Consider the following 27,556-nt stretch of genomic DNA (forward strand, 5'->3'; position numbering starts at 1 on the left):
GCCGTGGCTCGGTGCCAGCGCTCGTGGTCTGGGCACCCGCTGAGGCCGAGGCGTTTTGTTCCGGCGCGTGCAGTTCGTGGGCGCTGGCGGCGGGGGGCGGCTCCAGGGGAGGCGGGCCCAGTCCTGGAAGCCGGGAGGCCGGGGAAAAGAACCCGGGCCTGGGAAGGGAAAGGGAAAGCGGCTGCACGAGCCCAGAGCTGCTGAAAAGAAATGAAACTGAAAGCGGGAGGGGCGTGGAATGCCTGCGAGGCTGGGACGGAGGGACGCAGGGGGGGAGGAGGCGGGCGCAGCAGCGCCTCCCCCTCCCCGGCCTCCGGGCGCAGAGCCAAGGCCTAGGCTTTGCAGGCCCCGGGGAGCGCGCAGAGCGCGAGAGGGAAGCCGGGGCGCGCTAGGGGCCCGGAGCCGGCCATGGACGTGTGCCTCACCCCCGCCGCCGGCCTCGACAGCCTGGTGGCCCGCAGCCTGCAGCCGTCCCCCGAGTTCCTGGCGGCTGCGCGGCGCGCCCTGGGCGCCCTGGCAGCCTCCCTGCGTGAGGCCGGGGGCCGCGCGGCTGCGCAGCCTTGGAGGGTGCTGAAAATCGCCAAGGTGGGCGCCGCGGGAAGGGGGGGACACCTAGAAATAGGGACAATCCTCGGAGGATGCCGGCGCATTACCACGGGCTTTGCGGACCACGACGGTTTCTATCCGCTCTTTTCATGCAGCGCACTTGCTATGCGCCAGGGCTGTTCGAAGTGCCCTGAAAATAGACTGCACACCACAGCCGGGCCGGGTAGGGACAACTAACCCCACCTGACACATGGGAAACTGAGGCACAGAGACGAAATAATGTGTCCAAGCTTGTAAGAAATCCAGCCAAGATTCAAAGCCAGGTGGTCTGATTTCTTGCATCTCCGCTTCTGTGGGCGGCCTCTCACTGGTTCTTTCATTGACTCACTCAGTCCTTTACCGGGTCCAGACAGACTCCAGTCCTCACACCATGCCTGACCCTCAGGGTGCAGAAACATACATACAGAGCATTCTATAATAGCCCTAATAGCCTAACTGACTGAGAAACTACCCAATAACAATAAACATGGTCTCGTTAAATGAGTCATCCCTCTTAATCCCCATATTCAGTGAGGTAGGGATTCTTGTCCCTGTCTTATGACTTGGGAAACTGGGACTGGGTGTGGGTGAGCCCTGCCCAGGCCACTTTTTGTCACTTAAATGCTTCGCTGCCACTGTGACCTCAGGTTGCCCACAGACTCAGGGAGACGGGCGACACCTACTATATCCTCTTAGCGCAAACTCAGGGGCTCCAGGGATGCAGCGAGGGAAGCTGGCTGGGGTAGAGGGGACTTGGAGCTTGTCAGGGAAGGGATGAGCAGGGAATGACCCCAGAGCAGCTAGTGGTTTCCTAGGGCTGAGTCTTAGCTTGGGAGGTAGGAAAGGGGAAGGAGAAGGAGAGACTTGCAGCCTATGAAATGTGGAGGCAGATTTCTGCCTTGGAGGTGGACAGGAAGAATTTCTTTGGAGCAAGAATGTAAGAATCTTTAAAGCTGTGGCATCCTTTGCTTCCCTGGAAAACCTGGAAACAGCTCTCGTGGTTGAATGTAGCTTATGGCCTTCTGATCATTCCAGGCTTTGAAGGAGACAATGGTGAAGTGGGTAGGGCTAGGGGCTACCTTTCCAGTCTTGAGATGCTGCTCCCTGCGGAAAGGGCTCCTTGGAAGAATGGCTGATTCCAGGGCTGGAATAAGATGTGCAAGATGAGCCTGGGGCTTCTAGGTGGACCAGAAAGCAAGGAAGGGGTGGCAGGCCTCTGCAGTCCTGTCAGAAGAACCCCCACGCCCGGGGCCAACATGAAGGGGCTCCCCTGCTCCAGTTAGGACCACCAAAAATTGTCTCTCGGCATTGCCAAATGTCCCCTGGGACAAACGTCACCACCCTTCACTGGGGATCACCATGTTCGAGATGCCCATGAAAGCGTATGCAGATGAAATGACACAGTGGCTGGAATTTCTTTTCAAATCACATAAGGAGGAAAACAGAGGTCGAATAACTAGAGCAAATGTGGCAAAAGTCTCTTTACAACCCTCTCTTCTTTTGTGGTAGGTTTAGACACTAAAAAAAATATATATATTTTTAGTGAATTAATCTATGGGGGAGGGGGTGCAGGAAGAATGTAGGCTTGGGGCCCCACCTCCCAACCTCCGGAACTGACTTCCTGAATTCAAAGCACTTGGTGCTGCCTCTGGGCAGGGCGCTGGTAAGCAAACTTCCCTGCACTTTCGTTTCCCCGTTTCCTCCTTTGTAAAGTTAGAGCAATGACGGCACCTTTCTCCCAGGCTTGTTGGGAGCTTCGCTGAGATGATCGTGTGCAAAAGTGCTCAGTCTACAATAGTCCTCTTTGCTCTGCCCCGTTCCCCCTTGGTTGGCAGCCCCCGATGTGAGGAGCGCGCTGCAAAGGAACTGGGATACCACTGGGGTAATTGGCGATCCCAGCTTGGTGGGGGAGGTGCCCCTGGAGGGCTAACCCTGGTTCTTGTCTTTTCCTGGTTGTGTTACTCACTTCACCACCCTCAGCCTCACTGCCTCGTGTAACCACAAGTAAACCACATCAGGGGTATTGCCTGGAAGTGAGATTTTACAGGTTGGCAGACATTTGACAGAACTGCAGGCACAGAGGAGAGACTGATCGTGTGTGAGTTTCCTTCCCAAGTCCTCGGCCCGCAGCTTTGCAGAAAGAAACACCTGTCAGAAAAGTCCCGAACATTCAGCAAGTCATATCGTAGCTCTGGACTGAATCCCAGGCAAAGGTCACAAACGTGTTCTGCAAACCAGAGTTTGTTTCACCCACAGTTAAAAAAAAAAAAAAAAAATTAAAAAATTTTAAACTCACAAAAATGTTCAAAGTTGGTTGCCAACATTTAGAAATCACGGATTCACAAATGAAAATGGCTTTTCTCGAAAACTCATAGCTGGCTGTGCTCGACCTGCATTTCTGCATGGCGCCAAATACCAGGAGCTGTGTGCCCATGGTCTCCCCTTTCTCTGCAGGGAGGCTCCGCCGGCCGGGGCACAGTGCTGAGGGGTGGCTGTGATTCTGAACTTGTCATCTTCTTTGACTGCTTCAGGTCCTGCTACGAGGACGAGGGTGTTCACCGGGCAGAGATCCTCAACGAGCTGCGGACCCTGCTGTATACAATCCTGGTGTCAGAAACCCATCCGCCGTCTGAGCTTTGAGTTTCCTCGGCAGGACAGGCCCAGGGTCCTACAGTTCCGCCTGGTGTCCATGGACCTTGAAAACTGGATGGATGTTAGCTTGGTGCCAGCCTTTGATGCTCTGGGTGAGGGGTGCCTGGCCCATTCCAGGCTTGGGGGCAAGAGCATTAGGAGTAAGACAGAGCTTCCTGCCCTGACCTTTTGTGTGGCCTGGGCAACTCTCTCTGGGCTCCAATTTCCTCACTGAACATACTGAGTCTGGGCCAAGAAAGCCCAGTTCCTCCTGGATCGGTAGTCTTGCTGTCCAGATGCTCGGCCCTCGCTCAAGCAACTGGGGAGACTTTCCTTCAGCCACTGCCAAAACAGTGCTGCTCAGCCCTTCCATAAATACCCCAAAGGAGAAAGCAAAGGGGCATGCACCCAGCAGCAGGGGTCTGGGGACAAGGCCAGAATTCTGCAAAGTCTTGTCTTTTATCTTAAAACCATTAATGTGATCTTTGCATTCCCCTTCATAATATATCCATCCTTGATTTAATATAATAAGGTGCCCCTGTGCCCACATTTGTAAAATGAGGTTAATAATAATGGGACCCTAGTTATCCATCTTACGGAGTTTTTGGAAAGGCTGTATGCGTTAAGGTATGTGATGAATTTTGAAAGGTGCCTGGCGCATGATGGGGCTATATGAGTGCTTGCTCTTCTTCTTCTTCTTCTTATTATTATTCTCCACTATTATTATTATTATTAACCATGATGCCCTGGGAGATAGGTCTCTTGAGTTTATCCAGTTATGAGGTCCTGGAAGACAGCCACACTCTCCCCATCTGGTACACCCACCCTCTGGGTATGCAAACATTAATCATAATAGCTACTCCTTATTAAATGCTTCACTGTTCCAAGCTCCTGACGTTTTATCTCATTAATCCCTCCAAACAAACCTGTGAGAACTGTACTGTTGTATCTTCCTTTTTACCAAGAGGGACGCTGAGGCACAGAGACGGATAGTAACTCGCCCAAAGTCACACAGCAAGTAAGCGGTGTCAGGAACCTGGGCAGTTATGGAGAGGGCTTACTTTTCCCAGGCCAGGCCCACAGGAAGTGGTGGAGGGAAAGGCACAGACCATAAAGTCAGCCAGCTTTAGGTTCCAATCCTATCTCCATCACTTGTCAGCTATGTAACCTTAGGAAGAGTACTGAGTTTCTTCTCTGTGCCTCGGGATCCTCAGCTGTGAAATGAGGTGAGGAATATTTGCCTGATCAGGTTTTGGTGGGGCTATGGGGGACTCACGTGAAACTCTCAGCCCAGTGCCTGCCTGGAGTGTCGTGAGCACTCAAACAATATTAGCTATCACTGCTAAGGCATCAGGACCTTTTGCCTTTTACTTCTCCAGCTTCGTTTCCTTTCCCTATGGCACCGATTAATTAAAGGTATGTATGGTGGTATTCTGGTGCCGCCTGAGGGAGCCTCGGGGAGGGCAGAACTGCCACATTCTAAGTACTCCTGACTCAGCTCGAAGCATCATTTCTGTTTAGCCACCTTGGAATACGGCTGCTCTTCTTCAGCCTGGCCCTGGGTTTGGAAGGAAGGGACCTTTCCTTCTGGTCTCGAGCTTTCCTCTCTGCCTCCTAAGAAGCTCCAGGCTCTCTTCCTCATCCTCCAACCCCCCCATGTTAGTGGATTCTGCCCCCTGCCGCCAAATTCCCCCCAGTTTCTCCATCCTGTGCCTCAGAACCCTTCCTGACTTCAGGCACTTCACACCCCCAGGGCAGCTCAGTTCCAACGTCAAACCTGTGCCCCAGGTCTACTCGACGCTTCTCAAAAGTGGCTGCCAGGGCGGCGAGCACTCCGCCTGCTTCTCAGAACTGCGGAGGAACTTTGTGAATGTTCGCTCGGCAAAGGTGAAGAACCTGATCCTGCTGGTGAAGCATTGGTACAGTCAGGTGAGGCCACCACCAAGGGTCCTTGTTCCAGGCACTCGTGATGGAATTTGTGATTTCATGACAGCGAGAATATTTTCTTAGGCTTCGCAGCCATTCATGTGTCTCTTTATGGGACTTGCCTGTTCATATCATTTGTTTATTATTTTCTACTGCGTTAGCTGTCTTCTTGTTGTTGGTTTGTTGGAGCTCTTTATATAGTCTGGGTGCTAATTCTTAGGGAGTTGATATAATGCAAATCTATTCTCCTAGTCCGAGGCTTGTACTTTCACTTTGTTCATAGGTCTTTTGTCGCAGATAATGTTTGAATTTTAATGTAATCAGGTGCATTCATCTTTTTCTTATGTGATTTGTGCTTTGTGCATCTTGTGTAAGAAGGCTTTGCCTATCCTGACTTTCTAAAAATTATTCTTCTGTGTTTCCTTTCAAAAGGTTTTAAGATTTTTCTTTTCCTGTGGTGTTAGGGCTTTGAAACTACTTGGAATATTTTATGTATGGTATGAAGTAATGTGGAGTTTGTACACCTCCCGTCCCAACCTCAGGAATAACACCCTCCCTCCGAAATATTCATGTTTGTGGATAGGCTCTTGTGTATTGAGGGAGGGGTGCCCAGCTTGTGCCTAGAAATGAGAGATCAGGCCCCACAAAATCTCAGGGCACATGGCTTGGTCCTTCTGTTGGACCACTCATCATAAAGCAAGTCTAGGATGAAGAGGTCCTGGATTCCTGTTCTTGCTCAGCCACTGACTTGCCCTCTGACCCTGGGCAAGTTCTGCCATGCTTTCCTTTGAGGGATCAGTAACAGTTTCATACTACCCACTGGCCTCTCTCTGACTGCTCCCCAGTCCCAGGAGCTTGGATCTCATATGAGCCCACAACTTGGCTGAAGCTCCAGGAGTGAGGGCAGATGAGAAAGATCAGGTTGCTTCTAGAACACAGCATCTCGTCCCAGGCTTCAGCCTGTGGGGTCCGCGCCCCAGAGACTGAGAGATCCAGCAAAGTTCTGCAGAGAGCTCTCTCCTTCCCCTCCCTTTACCCTCTTACAGGTGTGCCAGGAGGAGGAGAGGAGGGAGATGCTGCCTCCGGCCTATGCCCTGGAGCTGCTGACGATATTCACCTGGGAGCAGGGCTGTGGGAAGGATGCCTTCAGCCTGGCCCAAGGCCTCCGGACCGTCCTGGGCCTGATCCAGCAGCATCAGCACCTGTGTGTTTTCTGGACCCTCAACTATGGCTTCGAGGAGGCTACGGTCAGCCAGTTCTTGAGGCAACAGCTTGAGAGACCCAGGTACCTCCCCACACCCCCTACCCACTCTCCTGGGCTTGGGCCTCGGGAGATAATTAACAATGATAAAACTGGGTGGGCCTGCATGGGGGCCAAAGCCAGGCACTACACGTGGCTTCCTCATTCCGTGGATTCAGCCCCAGAGGGAAATTACAATCACTTGGGGCAGTTTTTGTTTTTAAGATTTTATTGATTTATTTGAGAGAGAGAGCACAAGTGGGGTGCAGGGGCAGAGGGAGAGGGAGAAGCAGACTCCCTGCTGAGCAGGGAGCCTGATGTGGGGCTCGATCCCAGGACCCCGAGATCATGACTTGAGCTGAAGGCAGACGCTTAACCCACTGAGCCACCCAGGCGCCCCTCTTGGGGCAGTTTTTAAAAAGATTTTTCTTGTGTGAACATATCGTACGTGTGGACATTTTAGCGACACACAGCATACCTATCCAAAGGGCACATTTTGATGACGTTCTATAAAGTGAACGTCCCCGTGAAACCACCACCAGGGGCACCTGGGTGGCATATTGGGTTAAGTGTCTGCCTTCGGCTCAGGTCATGATCTCAGGGTCCTGGGATCGAGCCCCGCATCGGGCTCCCTGCTCAGCGGAGAGCCTGCTTGTGTTCTCTCTCTCGCTGTCTCTCTCTGTCAAATAAATAAAATCTTAAAAAAGAAAAGAAAAGAAAAGAAACCACCACCAGATCAAGGGAGAATATTTCCAGCACCTCAGGAGCTTCCCCTTTCTCTCTCCCGATCAGGGACATCCCAGAGGTGACCCCTTCTGTTACCCTTCCAATACTGTCTGTTTTAAAATCTTACTGAAAGGGAATCACACGGCATGTACTTTTGTGTTTGACATCTTCTCAACATTAAATGTTTGAGATCCTCCTGGATCATTGTGTGTACTTGGTTATTGTTGCTTATTGTTTTTGCGGCTGAATAGTGTTCCATGGTGTGAATTTATCACAGTATGCTTCCCATTGTGCTGATGATGGACATTTGGTTGTTTCTGCCCCGGGACTGTTACAAGAAGGCTATTAGGAACCGTCTTGTACATGCACCTCTGTGTGCGTGCACCGTTGGATACACACGTAGGAATAAGATAGCTAAGCCATGGCCGTAAGTCTTGAGCCCCTGGGGATAGATCCTCGTATCTTATAATTCTAATGTGCAGCCAGAGTTGAGGACCATTGATCCAATTTAATCTCCACAACAGCCCACGAAAGCAGGCACTGTTGTCATCCCCATTTTGCACAAAAGGAAACAGGCTCAGAGGAGATAAGTTATCTACCCCGGGTCACACAGCTAGAAAGTAGAAGAACCGGGATTGGAACCAGGTCTGCTTGACCTCAGAGCCCCTGATCTTAACCGTCGTACCAACCAGAACCTTCCTGTCCCTCTGGATTTGCAGGCCTGTGATCCTGGACCCGGCTGACCCCACGTGGGATGTGGGGGACGGAGCAGCGTGGCGCTGGGATCTACTGGCCCGGGAGGCAGGGTCCTGCTATGAGCGCTCGTGCTTTCTGCAGGCGGCAGGGGGCGCTGTGCAGCCCTGGGAGGGGCCCGTGAGTGAGGGGCTTCGGGGATCCTTGTTAGGTGTAAAGCCGCGCCTAATTCACATGCTCAGTGTTTGCTGAGCACCTAGGAGGCGCTGGGGCCGTGGGGTGTGGGACAGAGTTGCGGAGTGGGGGCTGCAGGCATGCAAACAACCTGCTCACCAAGCTGAGCCTGCTTGGAGGAACACCTCTGTGCTCGCGGGGTTACTGTCCGCTTACCACACCGTGTCCACCCAGCACAGGGGCCCTTTCTAGAATGGATCCCGTCTGTAAGGGCACCCTTTTCTGATCTGCACAAAGGCACCATATGGGCTACGGTGGCCCTCCCTCTTCCCCGCTCCTAGTCTCAGTCACCCTGACTGTCCATTGGGAGGGGGCTGGCGAGAGAAGGGATGGAGAAACTTCTATGCCTGTAAGACAACTCCTTCCTACACACTTCCAGGGCCTTCCACGTGCTGGGAGCTCAGGTTTAGGCCACCCCATCCAGCGAGACTGTGCCCAGAGGACCCCTGAGAAGAGCAGCAGTCTCCATGCTGTGCGCCCAGGGGCAGGGAGCAGGCAGCCGTCGGGCCCAGCTTCCGGCCCCTCGGGGGCTGCCTGCATCACCCCTTCCACGCTGGGGACGGCCTTGGATCTGTCTCAGATCGCCGGCAAGGACCTGGACCGCTTCATCCAGAACCACCTGAAACCAAACCCCCAGTTCCAGAAGCAGATCGGCAAGGCCATCGATGTCATCTTGGGTTGCCTTCGTGAGAACTGTGTCTACAAGGCCTCCAGAGTCAGCACGGTGAGTCGGTGCGTGGAGACACCGATGGGCACTTCCTAGGGCACCGCGTGAGGAGGGAAAGGAGCGGGGGGCCGGCAGGGCAAGTGGACATCCATGGAAGGGGCGTGTGCTGCCCTCCCAGGTATATATCTGAGTGCCAGCTTTTAAAAAAATTTTAATGATAGTTTTTTAAGCCGCTATTACCATAATCAGACCACTTCCGTCCTCTGCTCAAAATCCTCTGTGGTTTCACCGAGGACAATGGCCTCAAGGCCCGTAGGATCTGCTCCTGGTCTTTCTCTGACCTTCACTTACTCCATACTGGCCTCCTGGCTGCTTCTTGAACTCACCAGGCACAGTCCGTACTGGCTGGTGTCTCTTTCTGGAAGGCTCTTCCCCCATCCACTTGGCTCCCTCCCCTCCTTTAAGTCTGGGACCCAAGTCCCCTTCTCATGGAGGCCTGACTGCTCAATTTACAACTGTAACCTCCCTTCCATCCCCGGTCCCCTTCCTGATTGACGTGCCTCCACACAGCACTTCGCACTTTCCTGGGCTTTTGTCTGCTGACTGTCCCTCACTCCTCTCCCCTTGCTAGAATATAAGTTCCAGGAGAGCAGGTACCTTTTATGTACTCCTGTATCTTGGTACATGTGAGTACTCATAAATGTGTTGAATGAATGAATGAATGAATGAATGGATTGATTGGTTGGTTGATTGATTGAAAGAGGCCAACAGAGCACTTCTGCAGGCCCCATCTGGCCCCTAGGACCTCAATTTGCAACCTGTGGTCCAGATGTGCAATCAGTAGGTGCTGCAGATGTTGGGCTAAAATCTTTAATCCCTGACCCCCCTTCACTGCATCCCCCATTATCTGTTGTTGCACGCTGGTCTGACTTTGTGCAGGGCCCGGGGGGTCAGAGGGCAGGTGCAGACAGATATAGTCAGACTCTGCCAGGCTTCTAAGAGTCAGAGATCACTGCCTCTGTCAAGGTGCCCCCGGACCCAGCATCAGTGAGATGCCCAGTAGTGTCTGGGCTGCAGATGGGGGGGCGGGGGAGGGCAGCAGTTGGGGTCAGAGTCTGACTCCTGAGCTCAGGGACACTTGCGGGTCTGAGATGGTCCTTCCTCTGCAGGGGGGCTCGTTTGGCCGGGGCACAGACCTGAGGGGTGGCTGTGATGCCGAACTCGTCATTTTCCTCAACTGCTTCAATGACTATAAGGACCAAAGGGCTCGCCGCCCAGAGATCCTTAATGAGATGCGGGCACAGCTGGAATCCCGGTGGCAGGACCCAGTCCCCGGCCTGAGCCTCAAGTTTCCTGAGCGGACCGGGCCCGGGGCTTTGCAGTTCCAGCTGGTGTCCACGGCCCTAGAAAGCTGGATGGATGTGACCCTCCTGCCCGTCTTTGATGCTTTGGGTGGGGGCTGCCTCCAGCCTGTGCCTTGGAGGCTAATTCCCTTAACTGCTATGCTACATAGCTTGTCTGGGGTCAAGATCACCCACCTTGCAGAGTTTTTGGGTGGATGAGTGAAAATTACTGAAAAGCACCCAGCACATATTTGGTGCTTAAAAAAAAAAAAGTTCCGATTGCTATTCTACGTTGTAGATTGTGTATTATTGATTGCAGTGCTATGTAATTAACGTTCAAATATTAATAAAGGCTGGTGAGTGGCTGGGTTGGGACATGCAGATGTCTTCGTTAGAGCTCTGTGCTCAGAGTATTTCAAATTTCCACAGGGCAACTCTGCCCCGGCGCCAAACCTGCGCCCCAGGTCTACTCGACTCTCCTCAACAGCGGCTGCCAGCGGGGCGAGCACGCGGCCTGCTTCTCAGAGCTGCGGAGGAACTTCGTGAACAATCGCCCAACCAAGCTGAAAAACCTGATCCTGCTAGTGAAGCACTGGTATGGTCAGGTGAGGCCTCCATACCCCCTAGCTTCTCCCTAGCAGGAAGTAGCTGCTGTCATGGCAACTGCCCCAGCCAATCAGCTCCTCTCTTAGGCAGACCTCTCCCTTCCTTCGCTTCTTATTGGCCATCCCAAGTAGAAGGACCACCTCCTCCATCCTCCACTTCCTGCCCAGACCCGAAGCCTCTAGCTGAGAGAAAATCTTTTCTCCATCAGGCGCCAAGTGTTCATTTCTTGTGGGTGGGGTTCACCATCCCTCTCTAGCTCATCAGTGTGCCTTCCATCCTCACACTGCTAATGCTTTCCCTGTTCTTGGCCGCCCCCAGCCCTAGCTTATGCTGTTCCGCCATCACTGTCCTCTGCGTAAATTGTACTAAATAACACCCTCCAGAGCGCCCCCACTAAACGCTAATCTGAATGCACTCGCAATCATGTACTCATTCAACAAACATCTACTGAGCACCCACTGCTGCTGACGTCACTGTTGCGACGGATGTCGGCATACCAAGCTTGAATATATTGCAGCCCCCAATCCTGTACACCCTTTGAGGAGAGACTCCAGGCGGGGATCAAGCCTGAGATTCTTAGTCTCAGGTCATTGTGTGACTTTGGACAAGTCACTACCCCACCCCGGACCTCAGTTTATCCACCTGTAAAATGAGAAGGGTTCTGTTTTTTCTGTGGTTTTGTTTGTCTATTCCCCTCCCTCTCTAAGTACATAGGGCCATGCTTAGCACATAGTAGGTGCTCACAGCCACTCATTCTTTGATTGGCTTTGGGTGACATAGGTTGCAGCTCAGAACAAAAGACAGCAACCAGCCTGTGCCTCTCTGCCCCCTCGTCTATGCCCTGGAGCTCCTGACCATATACGCCTGGGAGCAAGGCTGTGGGAAAGAGTCTTTCAAAATGGCCGAAGGGCTGAAGACCGTCCTAGAGCTTGTCCAGAAGCACCAGCAGCTCTGTGTCTACTGGACGGTCAACTATGGCTTTGAGGACCCGGATATCAGAATGCACCTTCTTGGCCAACTTCAGAAAAAGAGGTGCAGACCCACTTCCCCATTGCCTTCCCTGCATCATCCTTCTCCTCCCCCACTGTCGCCCTGGAGTCATCATTGTGTCCAGGAGGGGTCCAGGGTGGGCTCTGGGTGCCCCAACCCCACTCCTCGCTCTGCTTCCTTCTGGACTCTTTACTGAGGAAGCATGGACACGTGGAGCCCCCAAAGGAGCCAGGGCCAGTTTCATTAACACAATAAAATATCATTTCTGAAATTAAGGGGCCACCCAATACCTTCCTGACTGAGGCGGCCAGACAGGAACCCTACTGTGCTTGGGAGAGATTGGGCCAACCCTAAGGTCCTGACACTCTTCTCCTTCTCCCCAGCTCCCACACCCTTTCCTAGTCCCTCCCACACCCCTGCTCCTTCACTGATTCCCACCTTCCTCACCTGCCTGCCCATCCACTCTGCTCCCAGGCCCCTGGTCCTGGATCCTGCCGACCCCACCTGGAATGTGGGCCAGGGCAGCTGGGAGCTGTTGGCCCAGGAAGCAGCAGTCCTGGGGATGCAGGCCTGCTGTAAGAGTGGAGAAGGGACGTCTGTGCAGCCCTGGGATGTGATGGTAAGAGAGGAGCCCCTGGGGTGGCGGATGCTGTTGGGGCCCACTCCCAGATCGCCTTTCCCTGCTGGTGCACACATCCTCAGCTGCTAGGAGTGTTTGCTGCTGATGGCTTACAGCTGAGACACAGGTTGTTCGGCCCCAGCCAGTGCTTGAGTGACATGGGGTACAAAAGGCCCACCCTTGTTTGAAGGCGAGACCAGCTCTGTGATGCAGTTCTTAGTCCAGCGTTCCCTGTGGGATCAGGAAAAAGCTTTTTCCAGCTGGAGCCTTACTTAGCTCCTTCCCCGGCCCTCCCTACTTCCGTCACCCCCCTTCTCCTGCAGGCACTGTCCCCAGTTAATCCATGCACAGGAATCCCCATCACGGGCTCTGCTTCTAGGGGACTGCACTTAAGATGATAGCCAGCTTCCAAAGGGACATGATTTTATTGCATTTGCTATTTTTCAGCAGGATCTCATAACCAGTGCTTAATAATACAATCTGGTGAGGCATGGGCCTTGTTCTTGCCCCCATTTAAAGTGGGGAGACCAAGGCTGTGTGTTGGTGGTGGAACCAGAACTGGAAATCAGGTCCTGCTGATGCTACCCCAGAGACCTACCAACCAGCTGAGAAAGAAAAAGGTTATGGAGATCGTGAGAGTCTCATCCGCTTAGGATATCAAGAGTCAGGGCCGGGGCATTCATAGGGAATCCTGTCTCAAGCTGGCCCTACCCGGATTCTTTCCATAGCCTGCTCTCCTTTACCAAACCCCAGCTGGGGACCTTGACAAGTTCATCAGTGAATTTCTCCAGCCCAACCGCCAGTTCTTGGCTCAGGTGAACAAGGCCGTCGATACCATTTGCTCATTCCTGAGGGAAAACTGCTTCCAGAATTCTGCTATCAAAGTGCTCAAGGTGGTCAAGGCAAATCCCCAGAGAGCTGTGGGCAAGGAGGGTCCTGCAGGCTGGTGATCTTTCCCAGACCAGGGCCAGGCCTGACCCACTTCTATCATCCTTATGACAGTCAGCACAAGGCCAGGTGTAGAAGAGAAACCAAAATGTGGTTGTGAGTGGATGGCAGAGAGAGGACCCAGATATGTCCAACACATCTCTTTTGGTTGCTTGTAACAGCCAACTCAAAAGGTGGAACAAAAGAAATATATTGGCTGATGCAAATGGAAAGCCCTGGAGTAGATCTACCATCAGGTACAGCTAGATCTAGGAGCCCATGCAGGGTCATCAGGACTCAGCTTTTCATCCCAGCTCTTGGCTCTGCCATTTTCTGTTTTGGACAGGCCCTTTCCATATGATGGTCTTTGGCATCTCTAAACTTCCAGAAAGAGGCATTCTGTTTTCTTAAAGTTCAAATAGAAGTCTTGGGATTGAGTCTCATTGGCCTGACTCGGGTTTATACCCATCCCCAAACTAATCCGTGGGACTAGGGAGACATCATGCTCTGACTGGCCAAGCCTGGCTCATGTGATGGAGTCAGCTGCACATGGACCTGAGTGTGGGGGAGGAGTGATTCCCCCAAAGAAAACCAGGATGCTGATCCCAGAAGGTAGAGGGATGCTGGGGGTGTATAAAAAGTCACATCAGATACAACCTCTGTCCACAATTGAAGTCACAAGTGAGACCCAGGTCAGCTCCAGAAGATTGTCAGCATAGAGTCAGCCAATGAAAAGTCCCAGGCCTGGTGATTTGTTGTGTGACCTCAGGCAAATACCTTCCCCTCTCTGATCCTTACCTTCCTCATCCATAACACTTGAAGATGATAACCTGGTTCACTGGTTGTCAACCGTGGCCTCACTTAGAATCATTTAAAAAATTATACTGATACCCAGTCCCCCTCCCAGGCCAATTAAATCACAGTCTCAGGGGCATAGGAGCCAGACATCAGTCATTTTTTTAAAACTCTCCTGATGCAGACAGGCTTGAGAACCACCAGTCAAAAAGAAAAAAAAAAAAATCCCTCAAATCTCTCCCAGCCCCCAAACCCCCAAACTTGATAGAATGAGAAAGTTTACATTTGTTGAAGGGTTTAAACTTATGTCTTGCATATTTCTTTTTCTCATAATCATACTATGTATTAACCCCATATTGAAGAGGTAAAACAGAGAGGTTAGGTGACTTGCCAAGGTCACACAGCAAGTTCCTGACCCACAGACTCTAGCAGGAGTCCTTCAGGGGTCAAGCCACCTCTGTGTCCTCCCCAGGGCGGCTCTTTAGCCAAAGGCACAGCTCTGCAAGGCTGCTCGGATGCGGATCTAGTGGTGTTCCTCAGCTGCTTCAGCCAGTTCACGGAGCAAGGGAACAGGCGGGCTGAGATCATCTCAGAGATCTGAGCCCAGTTGGAGGCATGTCAGCAGGAGATGCAGTTCGAGGTGAAGTTCGAGATCCCCAAGTGGGAGAATTCCCGCGTACTGAGTTTCTCCCTGACGTCCCAGATGATGCTGGATCAGAGCGTGGACTTTGACATGCTGCCAGACTTTAATGCCTTAGGTGAGGTACCCAGGCATAGTCCTGAGAGGGGGAAAAGCGGAGGCCAGGCTGCCAGGGACAGTTTTTGAGGTTGTGCGGTGCACAATCAGAGCACACCTGTTCACCGCATAGGCCTTGTACACATGTATGTTCATCACCATTCTCCTGCAAAGTGGAGAAAAGGATACCTTTGTCTAATTCACACAGCAGTGCTACGTGGTCTCACCGTGGCTCTGGGCTGGGCCCTAGTCTCAGCAGTTGCACCAACATGATGGATGACCTTGGGTGAGGGACTTGGCTGCCTCGAGCACCAGTGTCATCCCTTGACGATGTGGGTATTGGGGCGTCGCCGTGCATCCCCAGCTTTGAGTATTTGTGCGCAGTTCTCCTCCACCTGCCACAGACCCATAGGATCCATGAGTTCAATAAATTCACCGAGCATGTGCCCAGCGTTCTCCAGGCACTGAGGATAAATCCCTAAACAAAACAGACACAGATCTCTTTGTATCTATTCAGTTCTGAGTTTGCAGAGTGAGGACATCCCCTGTATCTGAATTTATTTGGTTCCCGAGGTTGGGAAAACAAGTGACAAGGAAGGGATTCATCCAGAAATGTATCTGAATCTACATCGTTCTTCAGAAAGCAAGAGTCTGAATATCAAGGAATGCCTTTAAGGGCAGTGAAACCAGAGGGTGACATCAGCTCACCACATACGGTCCTATTCCCTACCGGAGGCTCTGAGACCAAAGCTCTCCCTGTGTTAGAGAGGGATGAGCAAGCAGCCAAGAGCCGTTCAAGATGAGTTAGCTCCCAGCTGAGACTTTCTTCATGATAGGCAAACGGAAGGGTTGAAAGGGGGCAGGAAGGAACATAAGATATTTTAACGCTGGGCCATGCCATGTCTGTGCTCCAGCTAAAATCACCCTGTGGCTCCCCACTCCCCCAGTGGGTCCCAGCCCAGCCATTAGGGAAATGCCCAAGTAGGAGGTCCTGGAAGTCCTTGCTCAGTTGGCCCCAGCGGGACTCTGGGGAATGAACTGATGGTGGCCCCCTCCCTTTCTCCAGGCCAGCTGGTCCCCGGCTACAGGCCCCCGTCTCAAGTCTACGTCGACCTCATCCACAGCTACAACCACGCAGGCGAGCACTCTACCTGCTTCACGGAACTGCAGTGGGACTTCGTCATCTCTTGGCCCACCAAGCTGAAGAGTCTCATCCGACTGGTGAAACCCTGATACCGGCAGGTGTGGCGTGAGGACAGGGCCGCCCCAGCGAGGTCCTGGGTGGGGGCAGGGCCAGCCCTGGCCAGAACCCTGGGTTGGTGGAGCGGAAGGAGAGGTACTTCCCAGCCCATGGGACCTTCGTTGGCTTATCTGGAAAACTGGGCTAGGTCACAGGATTTGAGGGGATAATGCATGGCCAGGCATCTGACACATGGAGGTGCTCGGTAGAATTTGGGGGTGGGCTTGCCAGCTCTGGAAGGGGTCCCTCCTGCGCCTCTTCATTGCCAGTGTGAACCAACACATCCTCTTTCCCCTTATTCCCCAGTGCAACAAGATGCCCAAGGGGAAAGGCTCCCGGCCCCCCAGCACGGGCTGGAACTCCTGACAGTGTATGCTTGGGAGCAGGGCAGCCAGGACGCCCAATTCAACATGGCCCAGGGCTTCCGCACCATCCTAGAGCTGGTCAGTCAGTACCGTCAGCTCTGTGTCTACTGGACTGTCAACTACAACAACAAGGACAAGACTGTCAGAGACTTCCTGAACTGGAAGCTTCACCAGCCCAGGTTCTGGCCCACCCTCACCATCACAGAGTCTCAGAGATGGGGTTGCTCACTCTCCCACATCCAGAGGGCACAGACCAGAGACAGCAAAATCCTCTTCCTAAGACTGAGCTCCTTTCTAACAGGGACCTCCTTAGCACCTGAGGGACAGGCAGTCCGTTTCCTTGTCCCCCATAAATAGGGTTGCCAGATGAAGTGCAAGGCTGCAAGTCAAGTTTGAATTTCAGATAAACAGTGAATTGCGTTTTAGGATAAGTATGTCCCATGCAGCACTGGGGATATACTTATGTTTATCCAAAACTCAAATTTAACTGGGGCATCCTCTATTTGTATTTGTTAAATCTGGCAGCCCTACTTGTGAACCCACCAGGTAACGTAAGCATGTCTTATTCTTTGGGATCTTGCCTCCCTCTCAAATGGTGCAGAGAAAGCAGAGAAGCTTTCACAGATTCGTGATGCATCTCCAGTCCGTGGGTAATGGCCGCTTAGCATGGTATGTTGAAAAAGACTCTGAGGTGGTCCATCTGCCACAGATGTAGGAAGGGAGAGTGGTAGGACCGGTACCGTGATGAGTTACCAATGCCAGCTACCTGCTGAAGGGGTGTGGCCCAAAGGAACACAGTGATTGATTAGTGATGTCTGCCCTGGATGTAGAAGGGAGAAGTGGCCGGGGCAGAGTGTTGGGTGAGGGAGGAGACTAGTCCAACCAGTCTCTCAGGAGGACGCCCCGATGTTACCAGGAATAAGCCTGACTGTAATGGCAATTGCAGGCCCATCATCCTGGATCCAGCTGACCCGACAGGCAACCTCGGCCACAATGCCCGCTGGGACCTGCTGGCCAAGGAAGCCGCCGCCTACATGTCTGTCCCGTGCTGCATGGGCAGGGATGGCACCCCCATCCAGCCATGGCCAGTGAAGGTAAGAGAACCGTGGTGCAGCAGGGCACGCTTTGTTGGGGGCAGTGGGCTCAGGGGAGGGCCATGACTCCAGCCAAAGGGGCAGGCCCAGCCATGGCCCCACGTGTGCCCCCTGCCCCATGTGCTGGCTGTCCCTGTGGTCTCAGCTTCGCCAGGAAGGTTAGGGCTAACCCACTTCTTCTATAACTTTCCCCCAGGCTGATGTGTGAAGGCCAGAGAGTCCATGTTTGTACCAGATGGACAGAGGAACACCAGCCCTCGGCATGAGGAGACTCAGGGTCACCTACCAGATGTGTGTGTGCACGTGTGCGCATGAGAGATTGATCCAACCTCTCCGTCCAGCCTCCCATCTGATATCCCTGCCTCCCCACTCCACGCTCTCCTCCTGCTCTGTGTAGCCAGCCCCGCTGATGCCCCCTTGTATCAGGTGGGCACTGGCCACCTCGCAGACTCCCCTCCCTCCTGTGGCCAGGCATCAGAGTCCAGGGTCCATGGGCTGGCAGCAGCCTGCTTTTCCAGCCTCCCCGCCATGACTCTGCTCTCAGACAGAGACTGGTGCATCCCACACTGCATCCTGCCCCTGCTGAGAGTGTCCTCCTCCTTCCTGACTTCTCTGCCCGTCCACACCAGCTCATATCTCCTGCTGAGGAGCTCCCTGAGCTCAGCCACTGGCCGGGGAGCCCGCCCAGACTGGCTAGTGTTGTCTGTCACAGACAGAGGGAGTGGGGCCCCGCGTACCCTGCAGTCCCTCCCGTGGGACGCCTGACTGAATACCTGTTATTTTCTTCCCCCTTCCTGTTGTACTCACTCCCCGTGTGCGCATCTCGAGGCCATGCCCTGTTTGCCTTCCTGACTTTTTACTGGACTCTTGTCTTCTCTCCTGACCTGCTGGGACATCGCCAGTGGGATTCTCCATCCCCAGAGGCTGAACGTGAGCCAGTGCCCAAACAACAGTGCTCAGCCTGCTTCTCTCTGCCCCCCAGAGCAAATGCACCGGGTCCTTGCAAGAGGCACTCCTGACCTCTGGGCCAACAGCAGTGTCCCTTGTAGTCAAGGCTCAGCACGGAAAACAAAACAGTCCAAGAATCGTAAGCAGAAAGGGATTCCATCTAAATCCCTGGATGGTCTGGAGGAGCGGAAGGCAGGGGCCGCAACTGGACTGTGGGTTTGAAGATTAGAGCACCGCGGCCGAATCAGATTCATTGGCTGCAGTCGGGAGGCGACTGCAGCCGATGGCCCTCACACCCACAAAGCGGGGGGCCAGACCCAGAATGTGGGCTCCAGTGGCCACAGGCGAGGCTCAGGGCTTGCTAGCCACCAGCACGGCGGGAAGATGCCTTTTGTCCCCCGCCTTCAGCACGATCGAGATCACAGCCGGAACTCGGGTGACAGGGCAGGCACGGGGAGGAGCAGACGCCCGGCGCCCACGGCGGGCCTCGGGGACAGCACCCCCGCGGATGCACAGTGAACATCTGTTGGGTGGGTGAGCAGGCGGTCGGGCCCCGAGGGAGGAGCCGGAGGAGACAGAAGGGAAGGAGCCACGATGCATCCCCCACCCCCTAGCCCCCGCGAGTCTCAGCGAGCCTGACTCTCCATGGCCCATGGCTGGGCGCTGCCGAGGTCCTGTAACACAGTAGCTCAGACCCGGGGGCTTATCAACCACAGTGTATTTCTGGCAGCTCCGGAGGCACCGTCGGGGTCTACTGAGAGCCCCTTCCAGGCTGCACACCTCTTGCATCCCTCCGGCCTCTTCTTATGAGGGCGCGAATCCCATTCACGAGGACACCACCCTCAAGACCTCATCGCCTCCCAAAGACCACACCTCCTGGTACCATCACACCAGGAAGAGGGTTTCCACATAGGAACTGGGGGACACAGCCCAGGGCAGGGATGCAGGATGGGGGGGTTGAGGAGGAGCCCTCCCCTCTCTAGCGCTGTTCTCTGGGAGGGAGACCATGCTGGAGAGCAGGTCCTCTGCTTCCCCTGGGACTACAGCGGGGGAGGCTCAGACGCCGAGCCGGCTCGCACCTCCTGTGTGCCCCCCTGTGACGCTGAGGGCACACGGTGCTAATAAAGTCTCCTTAGACTCAACCTCCCTGACTGCCTGCGTATCCAGGGGTGGGACTCTCAGGACCCCAAGTTACACCTTTGGGGTTGGCCAGTTCCAAGAGCTCAGGGCAGACACTTGCAGGCAGCAGAGACCTGCCCCGCCAAGCACCCAGCACCAGGTGGGGGCCTGGCCTTGGTCTTGCTCGTCCTGGGAGGAACTGGTGGTGGGTCTCACTTCAGTAACTCCTACCTTCATGACACGGACTCTAGACCTGAATCCCCCCTAAAATGACTCTTGAATGAGGGGAATTGTGAGATGAACTTTGTGACTATCCCCAAATGGGGTAGCCCCAGTAGGTAGGAGTAAGGAGGACCTGTCACCTGGGCGGGGCTGATCCCAGCGGAGATTTATTTTACTCTAACTCGTTGGCCTCTGACAATGGCTACCCTGGTTTGGACATAGTACCCCACTGTCACTTTTGAGGGCTTCCTGATACAGCCAAACCCTTAGATAGACGTCAGTTCCAACTTGATTTATACATTTAATGATCCTAAAGATACAAAAATGCCCACAAGCACTTTCCCCGGAACTAGACAAACTGATACTAAAGGTCTTATGGAAACATACCCGTGCCAAGGAAAGTTCAGAAAATTAAAAAAAAAAAAAAAAGAGCTCCAAGGAGGGAGTAGCCCCAGCCAGTATTAAAACTTACTGGGGGAGGGGGCGCCTGGGTGGTTCAGTTGGTTAAGGGTCTGCCTTCAGCTCAGGTCATGATCTCGGGGTCCTGGGATCAAGCCCCATGTCGGGCTCCCTGCTCAGCCAAGAGTCTGCTTCTCCCTCTCCCTCTGCTGGTCCTCCTGCTCATGCTCTCTGTCTCTGTTTCTCTCTCTCAAATAAATAAATAAAATCTTAAAAACAAAAAACAAAACAAAAAAAAAACTTACCAGGAAGCCAGAGCCTCACGGGCTAAAAAATAATGAAAATCTAAATGTGATCAATCAGCAATTGCAAGCTAAGCAGAGAGCCAGGGGGCCTTCCTGGTAACACACAAAGAGGCTCCATCTCCTGCAGCCAGAAGGCAGAGGAGAAAGAGGACCCAGTCCAGAAATGCAGCATGCACACAATGGTTTTTTTTTAATTTGTCAATTTAATTTTTAATTTAAAAAAAACTGTGGTTGAGATGTAATTCACACACTATGAATTTCGACTTTTTTAAAGTGTACAACTCAGCGGTTTGGGGATAGTCACAAAGTTCATATTTAGGATATTCACCAGGTGAGCCGTGACAAGGGGCATCCATTATCCTAATTCCAGATCATTTTCATCAGCCCCAAAAGAAACCTGAATCCCATTAGCAGTCACTCTGCTTTCCTACCACCCCTTCCCCCCTAATCCCTGGCCACCACTGATCTGCTTTCTGTCTCTGTTATCGACACTTCGTACAAATGGGATCACACCATATTTGTCCTTTTGTGTCCAGCTTCTTTCACTCAGCATCACGTGTTCAAGGTGCATCCATGTTGTGGCTTCTACCTCCGTGCTTCATCCCTTCTTTTTTTTTTTTTTTTTTTAAAGATTTTATTTATTTATTTGAGACAGACAGAATGAGAGACAGAGAGCATGAGAGGGAGGAGGGTCAGAGGGAGAAGCAGACTCGCTGCCGAGCAGGGAGCCCGATGCGGGACTCGATCCCGGGACTCCAGGATCATGACCTGAGCCGAAGGCAGTCGCTTAATCAACTGAGCCACCCAGGCGCCCCGTTCATCCCTTCTTATTACTGGACAATATTCCACTGTATGGAGAGACCACGTTGTGTTTATCCAGTCATCCATTGGTGGGTGTTTGGACTGTTTCTACTTATGGCCATTATGAAAGAACGCTGCTATGAACGTTGGTATATGATTTTATGCAAACATATTTTCGGGGCGCCTGGGTGGCTCAGTCGGTTGAGCGGCTGCCTTCAGCTCAGGTCATGATCCCAGGGTCCTGGGATCGAGCCCCGCATCAGGCTCCTTGCTCAGCAGGCAGCCTGCTTCTCTCCCTCTGCCTCTGCCTGCCGCTCCCCCTGCTTGTGCTCTCTCTCTCACTATCTCTCTCTCTGTGTCAAATAAAAATAAATAAAATCTTAAAACAAAACAAAACAAAAAACATATTTTCATTTCTCTTGGGTGTATATACCCAGGAGTGGAATTGCTGGCTTATATGGTAAGTCTGTATTTAGCCATGACGACCCACCCTAATGTGTCCCATAGCACTGTACCACTCACACCACCTCAGCAATGAGTGGGGCTTCTCTGAATCCTCCCCAACACTTGCTATTGCCTATCATTTTGATGATAGCCCCCCCCCAATGGGTAATCAGGTCTGCGAACTAAGGTCAGGACCCTGTGTGGGAAAGAACGGGACTCTGACACACAGCCGGGGGACATAAGGGGTGGAGCCCCCAAAGATCTTGAGTCCCCAGATTCCTCTGAACCCTCCAAGCTGCAGCCCTCCCGTTAAAAACTAGCACCTCCCCCCTTACAAGGAGACCCTGCAGAGGCCTCTCTTCTATAAATCATCCCCCGCCCCCATGACCTGCACCCACTTCCCCTCCTGCCTGGTGAGTAGGACTAGGGCTAAGTCCCAGAAGAACCCAGCCAGGGATGCTGGGCTGAATAAGGGAAAGATGGACCTGTACCCCAAACAGCCGGACAATCCAGCCGGCGTGTACCAACAAAAGCCAGGCGGGTATGAGTGGGAGTGGACCCAAGGGTGCTTGATCAAGGGGCTGCTGTGTAAGACCGGATGAGGAAGAGTTTATTGATTTGGAAGTCTCTCCTGGATTCGGGACTTCATACGCAGTCCAGGAGCCCAGAAGGTGGAAGCTTGCTGCTAGCAGAGCTTCTAGAAAAATGGGAAAGGTTAAGAGCTGTGCTGAGTGAGATTTGAATGACAATATTGCCTGAAGGATGGGGGAAGATGGGGCTCAAAGGTCAGAGAGGTGGACTTGAGGGGGTGGATATGGCACATAAGGCCAGAAGGGCCACCGAATTATCTCCCATGGAAAAGCAGAGAAGGCACCTTTACCGAGGCTGAGGAATCGGCTAGTGAGCAGACCCAGCATCACTAAGAAGCTCGAGTGGCCCCCTCCATAGAAGACATCATGGTCCCCTGAATAGCACTGGGGTTGGTGGGACCATGAAATAATATCAGCCATGAGACAACGCTGACCCATCAGGTGGACACAATTCTCCTGTAAAGGGTAGGGTCGAGGGGGCAGCCGGGAGGCCCTGAGCCCCAGAGAGTTAAAGAGCTAGTCATAAAATAGGGCGTCCCTAGGGGGCGCCTGGGTGGCTCAGTTGGTTAAGCGACTGCCTTCGGCTCAGGTCATGATCCTGGAGTCCCAGGATCGAGTCCCGCATCGGGCTTCCTGCTCGGCGGGGAGTCTGCTTCTCCCTCTGACCCTCCTCCCTCTCATGCTCTCTGTCTCTCATTCTCTCTGTCTCAAATAAATAAATAAATAAAAATCTTTAATAAAAAAAAAAAATAGGGCCTCCCTAGGAGCAGACTAAATGGGCCACAAACCAGGAACTACTCAATTTGCACCATCAAAATACTTCGAAGACAGATAATTAGGACCCAGGGAACTTTCCCCCAAAATGACACCATCCCTTCCCCAGTGCTTCCCAGGGACCCTGTCTGTGACCCATGACAACTCCAGAAAACATATGATCCTAGAGCCGGGTGGGGGTGGGGGTGGGGGGAGGAGGCTATAAAGATCAGCATTAGAATAACTATTAAAAATTGAATATAAAGATCTATTCCTTATATGTGCTATAAGAAATGATAGCATTGTATCAAAGTTAAAATTCTAAATCACATCACTACTCTGTGTTTCTGTAACAAGATATCCATGTGCTTAGGGGATACATATTGAAGTATTTAGGAGGAAAGGGGTCTGGGCGATTTTGACATGTCACTATGGGTTCATCAGTTGTAACAAACGTTCCAGTCTGGGGGGACGGGATGTGGATAGTGGGGGGAGGCTGTGCATAGGAGGGCAGGGGGTCTCTGGGAAATCTCTAGGCCTTCTGCTTAATTTTACTTTAAAATACAAAGTCTATTTTAAAAAGAGAGAGAGAGAGATGGGGCACCTGGGTAGCTCAGTTGGTTAAGTTTCTGCCTTTGGCTCAGGTTGTGATCCCGGGGTCCTGGGATCAAGCTCCGCATCTGGGTTCCCACTCAGCGGGGAGTCTGCTTCTCCCTCTGCCTCTCTCCCCAGCTTGTGCTCTCTCTCTCTCTCTCTCTTATTCTCTCTCTCAAATAAATAAATGAAATCTTTAAAAATAAGAGAGTAAAGGGGCATAATATCTGCAACATGCACTCAAATAGCAATACTGTAATAATACCAATAAGATGTCCATGTGGAGAGAATGAGGAACCAATGCGGTAAAATATTCTGGGGGAAGGGCATAAGAGATTTCTTTATACTCATCTTGCACGTTTTCTCAGGGTTTTAAATTATTTCAAAATAAAATGTTTTAAAAATAATAGTAAAGCTTGGACTTTGGGATCAGGTCATGAGGAGTTAGAACCTAGCCAGACAACCTACAAGCTATGTGACTTCCCACCTCTCTCTCCCTGCCTTCCTGTTCTCCTCCAGAAAAGGAGCCTGCTGGCCCCTGACCAGCCTACCTCTAGATGTGGCAGGAACAGGCCTAAGGACAAGGAAAGACCCTTACTGGGTGGATGTGGTAGTTAAGATTCTCCGGAGAACAGAAACAATGGGATGTATAGATCCAATTCAGGAATTGGCTTGTGCTGTTGTTAAGGCTAGCAAGTCCAAATTCAGTTGGTCGTTGCGGGGCCGGGGGTATGTGGGTGTGGCTGGAGACCCAGAAAGAAGTTGATGTTGCAGCTTGAGTCTGAAGGCCATCTGCTGGTGGATTTCCTTCTTCCTCAGGAGAGGGCAGTGTTTTTCTATTAAGGCCTTCAACTGATTGGACAAGGCCCACCTGTGTTATAAAGAGTATTCTGTTTTATTCAAAGTCTACTGATTGAAATGTTAATCTCATCTGGGGGGGGTGTGGAAAGCCTTCACAGAAAGATCTAGAATAATGTTTGACCAAATATCTGGGTACCATGGCCCAGCCAAGTTGACATACAAAATTAATCATCACAGAGAAGGGCGGGCAGAGAAGGGCCCTGTTCTTCCCACATCTCAGGGATTTTTTTTGCCTTCTGTATTATTTTTTTTTAATTTTTTATTGTTATGTTAATCCCCATACATTATATCATTAGTTTGAGATGTAGTGTTCCATGATTCATTGTTTGTGCATAACACCCAGTGCTCCATGCAGAACATGCCCTCCTCAATACCTGTCACCAGGCCAACCCATCCTCCCAGCCCCCTCCCCTCTAGAACCCTCAGTTTGTTTTTCAGAGTCCATCGTCTCTCATGGTTCGTCTACCCCTCTGATTTTCCCCCTTCATTCTTCCCCTCCTGCTACCTTCTTCTTTTTTTTTCTTAACATATATTGCATTATTTGTTTCAGAGGTACAGATCTGAGATTCAACAGTCTTGCACAATTCACAGCGCTTACCAGAGCACATACCCTCCCCAGTGTCTATTACCCAGTCACCCCATCCCTCCCACCCCACCCCCCACTCCAGCAACCCTCAGTTTGTTTCCTGAGATTAAGAATTCCTCATATCAGTGAGGTCATATGATACATGTCTTTCTCTGTTTGACTTATTTCGCTCAGCATAATACCCTCCAGTTCCATCCACATTGTTGTAAATGGCAAGATCTCATTCCTTTTGATGACTGCATAATATTCCATTGTATATATATACCACCTCTTCTTTATCCATTCATCTGTCGATGGACATCTTGGCTCTTTCCACAGTTTGGCTATTGTGGACATTGCTGCTATAAACATCGGGGTGCACGTACCCTTTCAGATCCCTACTTTTGTATCTTTGGGGTAAATACCCAGTAGTGCAATTGCTGGATCATATGGTAGCTCTATTTTCAACTTTTTGAGGAACCTCCATACAGTTTTCCAGAGTGGCTGCACCAGCTTGCATTCCCACCAACAGTGTAGGAGGGTTCCCCTTTCTCCGCATCCCCGCCAACATCTGTCATTTCCTGACTCGTTAATTTTAGCCATTCTGACTGGTGTGAGGTGGTATCTCATTGAGGTTTTGATTTGGATTTCCCTGATGCCGAGTGATATTGAGCACTTTTTCATGTGTCTGTTGGCCATTTGGATGTCTTCTTTGGAAAAATGCCTGTTCACGTCTTCTGCCCATTTCTTGATTGGATTCTTTGTTCTTTGGGTGTTGAGTTTGATGAGTTCTACCTTCTGTATTATTTTTTATTGCTAGACAGAGGCAGCTGGTGGGAGCCCTCTGGGGGTTTCATTTTCATAGAGCTCTGGATGGACTTGCACATCCCCTCTGGCCTGTGCACTTCTGGGCCCGTGTCCCACCCTTGCTGGGCTGGGTAGGTGCCTGCCGAGGCCCCGCAAGTATTGACAAGCATGCTGAGGAACTGGGCACAAAGAAGCTCCCGCCTTCTGACACTCTGGGACTTGTATGTGCCCAGTGATGTGTCGTGGAATGTTCGTGTGTTTGGTGGGGTCCGGAGCCGACTGCCAAGAAAGAATTCTTGAGGGGTCTTTGATGCAAAAATGGTGGTTTTATTAAAGCATGGGGACAGAACCCCTGGGCAGAAAGAGCTGCTACCCCAGGATTGTGAAGGGCAACTGATTATATACTTTGGGTTGGGGAAACTGAAGCGAAGGGAAGTTCCAAAAGGATTTTCCAATGCTGAAGAAGACTCACAGCATCCTGGAGGCCTTGCCATTGTCAAGCTAAGGTAGTTTTTCCCTCCAGCAAAGCATTAACGTTAAGACAGTTGGGAGTTTCCTGGAGGAACGTTATATTCCACCTGCCTCAAGTATTTGTCAGGCTTCAGGTTAGAAGGTATTTAATTTTATCTACATTTCCTTCTGCCTTTGTGTCCCACATCACGCACCGGCAGAACTAGAACCTGAATCTGGCTCAGATTTTGCCTTTCCGTGTGTCCCTGAGCAAATCAGTCCCCTCTCTGGGTCCTTTTCTCCTCGCTGCTCTCATCGACTCTGACTTCCCAGGCCCTGGAGACAAGGGTGTTAAAAAGGAAAAACCAAGCCCCAAATGCTCCCCATGACTGTAAACCGAGACTTACTTACATTTTTGACCTATGCCTGGAACGTGACCTTTGAAGAGTCAGCCTGAGATTTCCCCATCAGCACTAGTGATGTCATCTGCTGGATAAACACTCTGCCGGCCCAGTCCCTTGGACCCAAAAAGATGTCCTGGCCTGAAACGGTCCTTTCTTTTCCTGTTAACAGCTTCTTGCTCCACCCTCCTTCCTGTAAAAACCTTCCATTGTGTAACAACTTCTGGAGCTCTTTCTACTTTCTAGGTGGGATGCTGCCCGATTTATGAAGCACTTAATGAAGCCAATTAGATCTTCAAATTTATGCCATTGAATTTTGTTTTTTGACAAGGGGAAAAGGGAAAGAGCCTTGAAAGATGACCTCAATCCCCTGTAAAAAGATGATTTGCTTAACAACTTCTTAAATAGCATTTGCAAGTGCCCCCTCCCCGTTCTAACGTGAAGCCTACGAGAGAGGTACCATTGTTAAGCCATTTCACAGATGGGGAAGTTGAAGCACAAAGAGAGCAGGCGATCTGTTCAAGGACACTCTAGCATGGATCAAGCCGTCCTAAGGGGGCTCCAGAGTCTAAATACAAGGACACCCGGGGATGGGGCGCCTGGGTGGCTCAGTCGTTAAGCGTCTGCCTTCGGCTCAGGTCATGGTCCCGGGGTCCTGGGATCGAGCCCCGCATCGGGCTCCCTGCTCCGCGGGAAGCCTGTTTCTCCCTCTCCCGCTCCCCCTGCTTGTGCTCTCTCTCTCTCAAATAAATAAATTAAATCTTTAAAAAAAAAAAAAAAAAAAAGGACGCCCAGGGAGGAGCTGACTGGCCGGCTGCCCACCCTGCAGGGGTGGGCAGAATTCTCTACGAGGAAGTCAGCTGGAGCATTCTGTGAGTTT

At 51.9% G+C, this 27,556-nt stretch overlaps 1 protein-coding gene across 1 annotated transcript; it reads left to right on the forward strand.

Moving 5' to 3' along the window:
* Positions 1–226: 226 nt before the first annotated feature.
* On the forward strand, positions 227–20,103 carry OAS3 (2'-5'-oligoadenylate synthetase 3). The gene is given in 18 exon segments (XM_064578411.1): positions 227–585; positions 3,040–3,180; positions 3,182–3,329; positions 4,970–5,145; positions 6,189–6,427; positions 7,828–7,981; positions 8,415–8,759; positions 9,872–10,154; positions 10,475–10,650; positions 11,432–11,482; positions 11,484–11,683; positions 12,116–12,260; positions 12,989–13,162; positions 14,455–14,740; positions 15,785–15,960; positions 16,265–16,301; positions 16,304–16,502; positions 17,270–20,103. Coding segments are annotated over 18 exon segments (3,321 nt in total). The 5' UTR covers positions 227–408; the 3' UTR covers positions 17,484–20,103.
* The last annotated feature ends 7,453 nt before the right edge of the window (positions 20,104–27,556 follow it).

Source organism: Mirounga angustirostris, unplaced genomic scaffold (genome assembly GCF_029215605.1).
Source record: "Mirounga angustirostris isolate CCGP_5_RB_7025 unplaced genomic scaffold, mMirAng1.0.hap1 SCAF_14, whole genome shotgun sequence".
Classification (NCBI taxonomy): Eukaryota; Metazoa; Chordata; class Mammalia; order Carnivora; family Phocidae; genus Mirounga; species Mirounga angustirostris.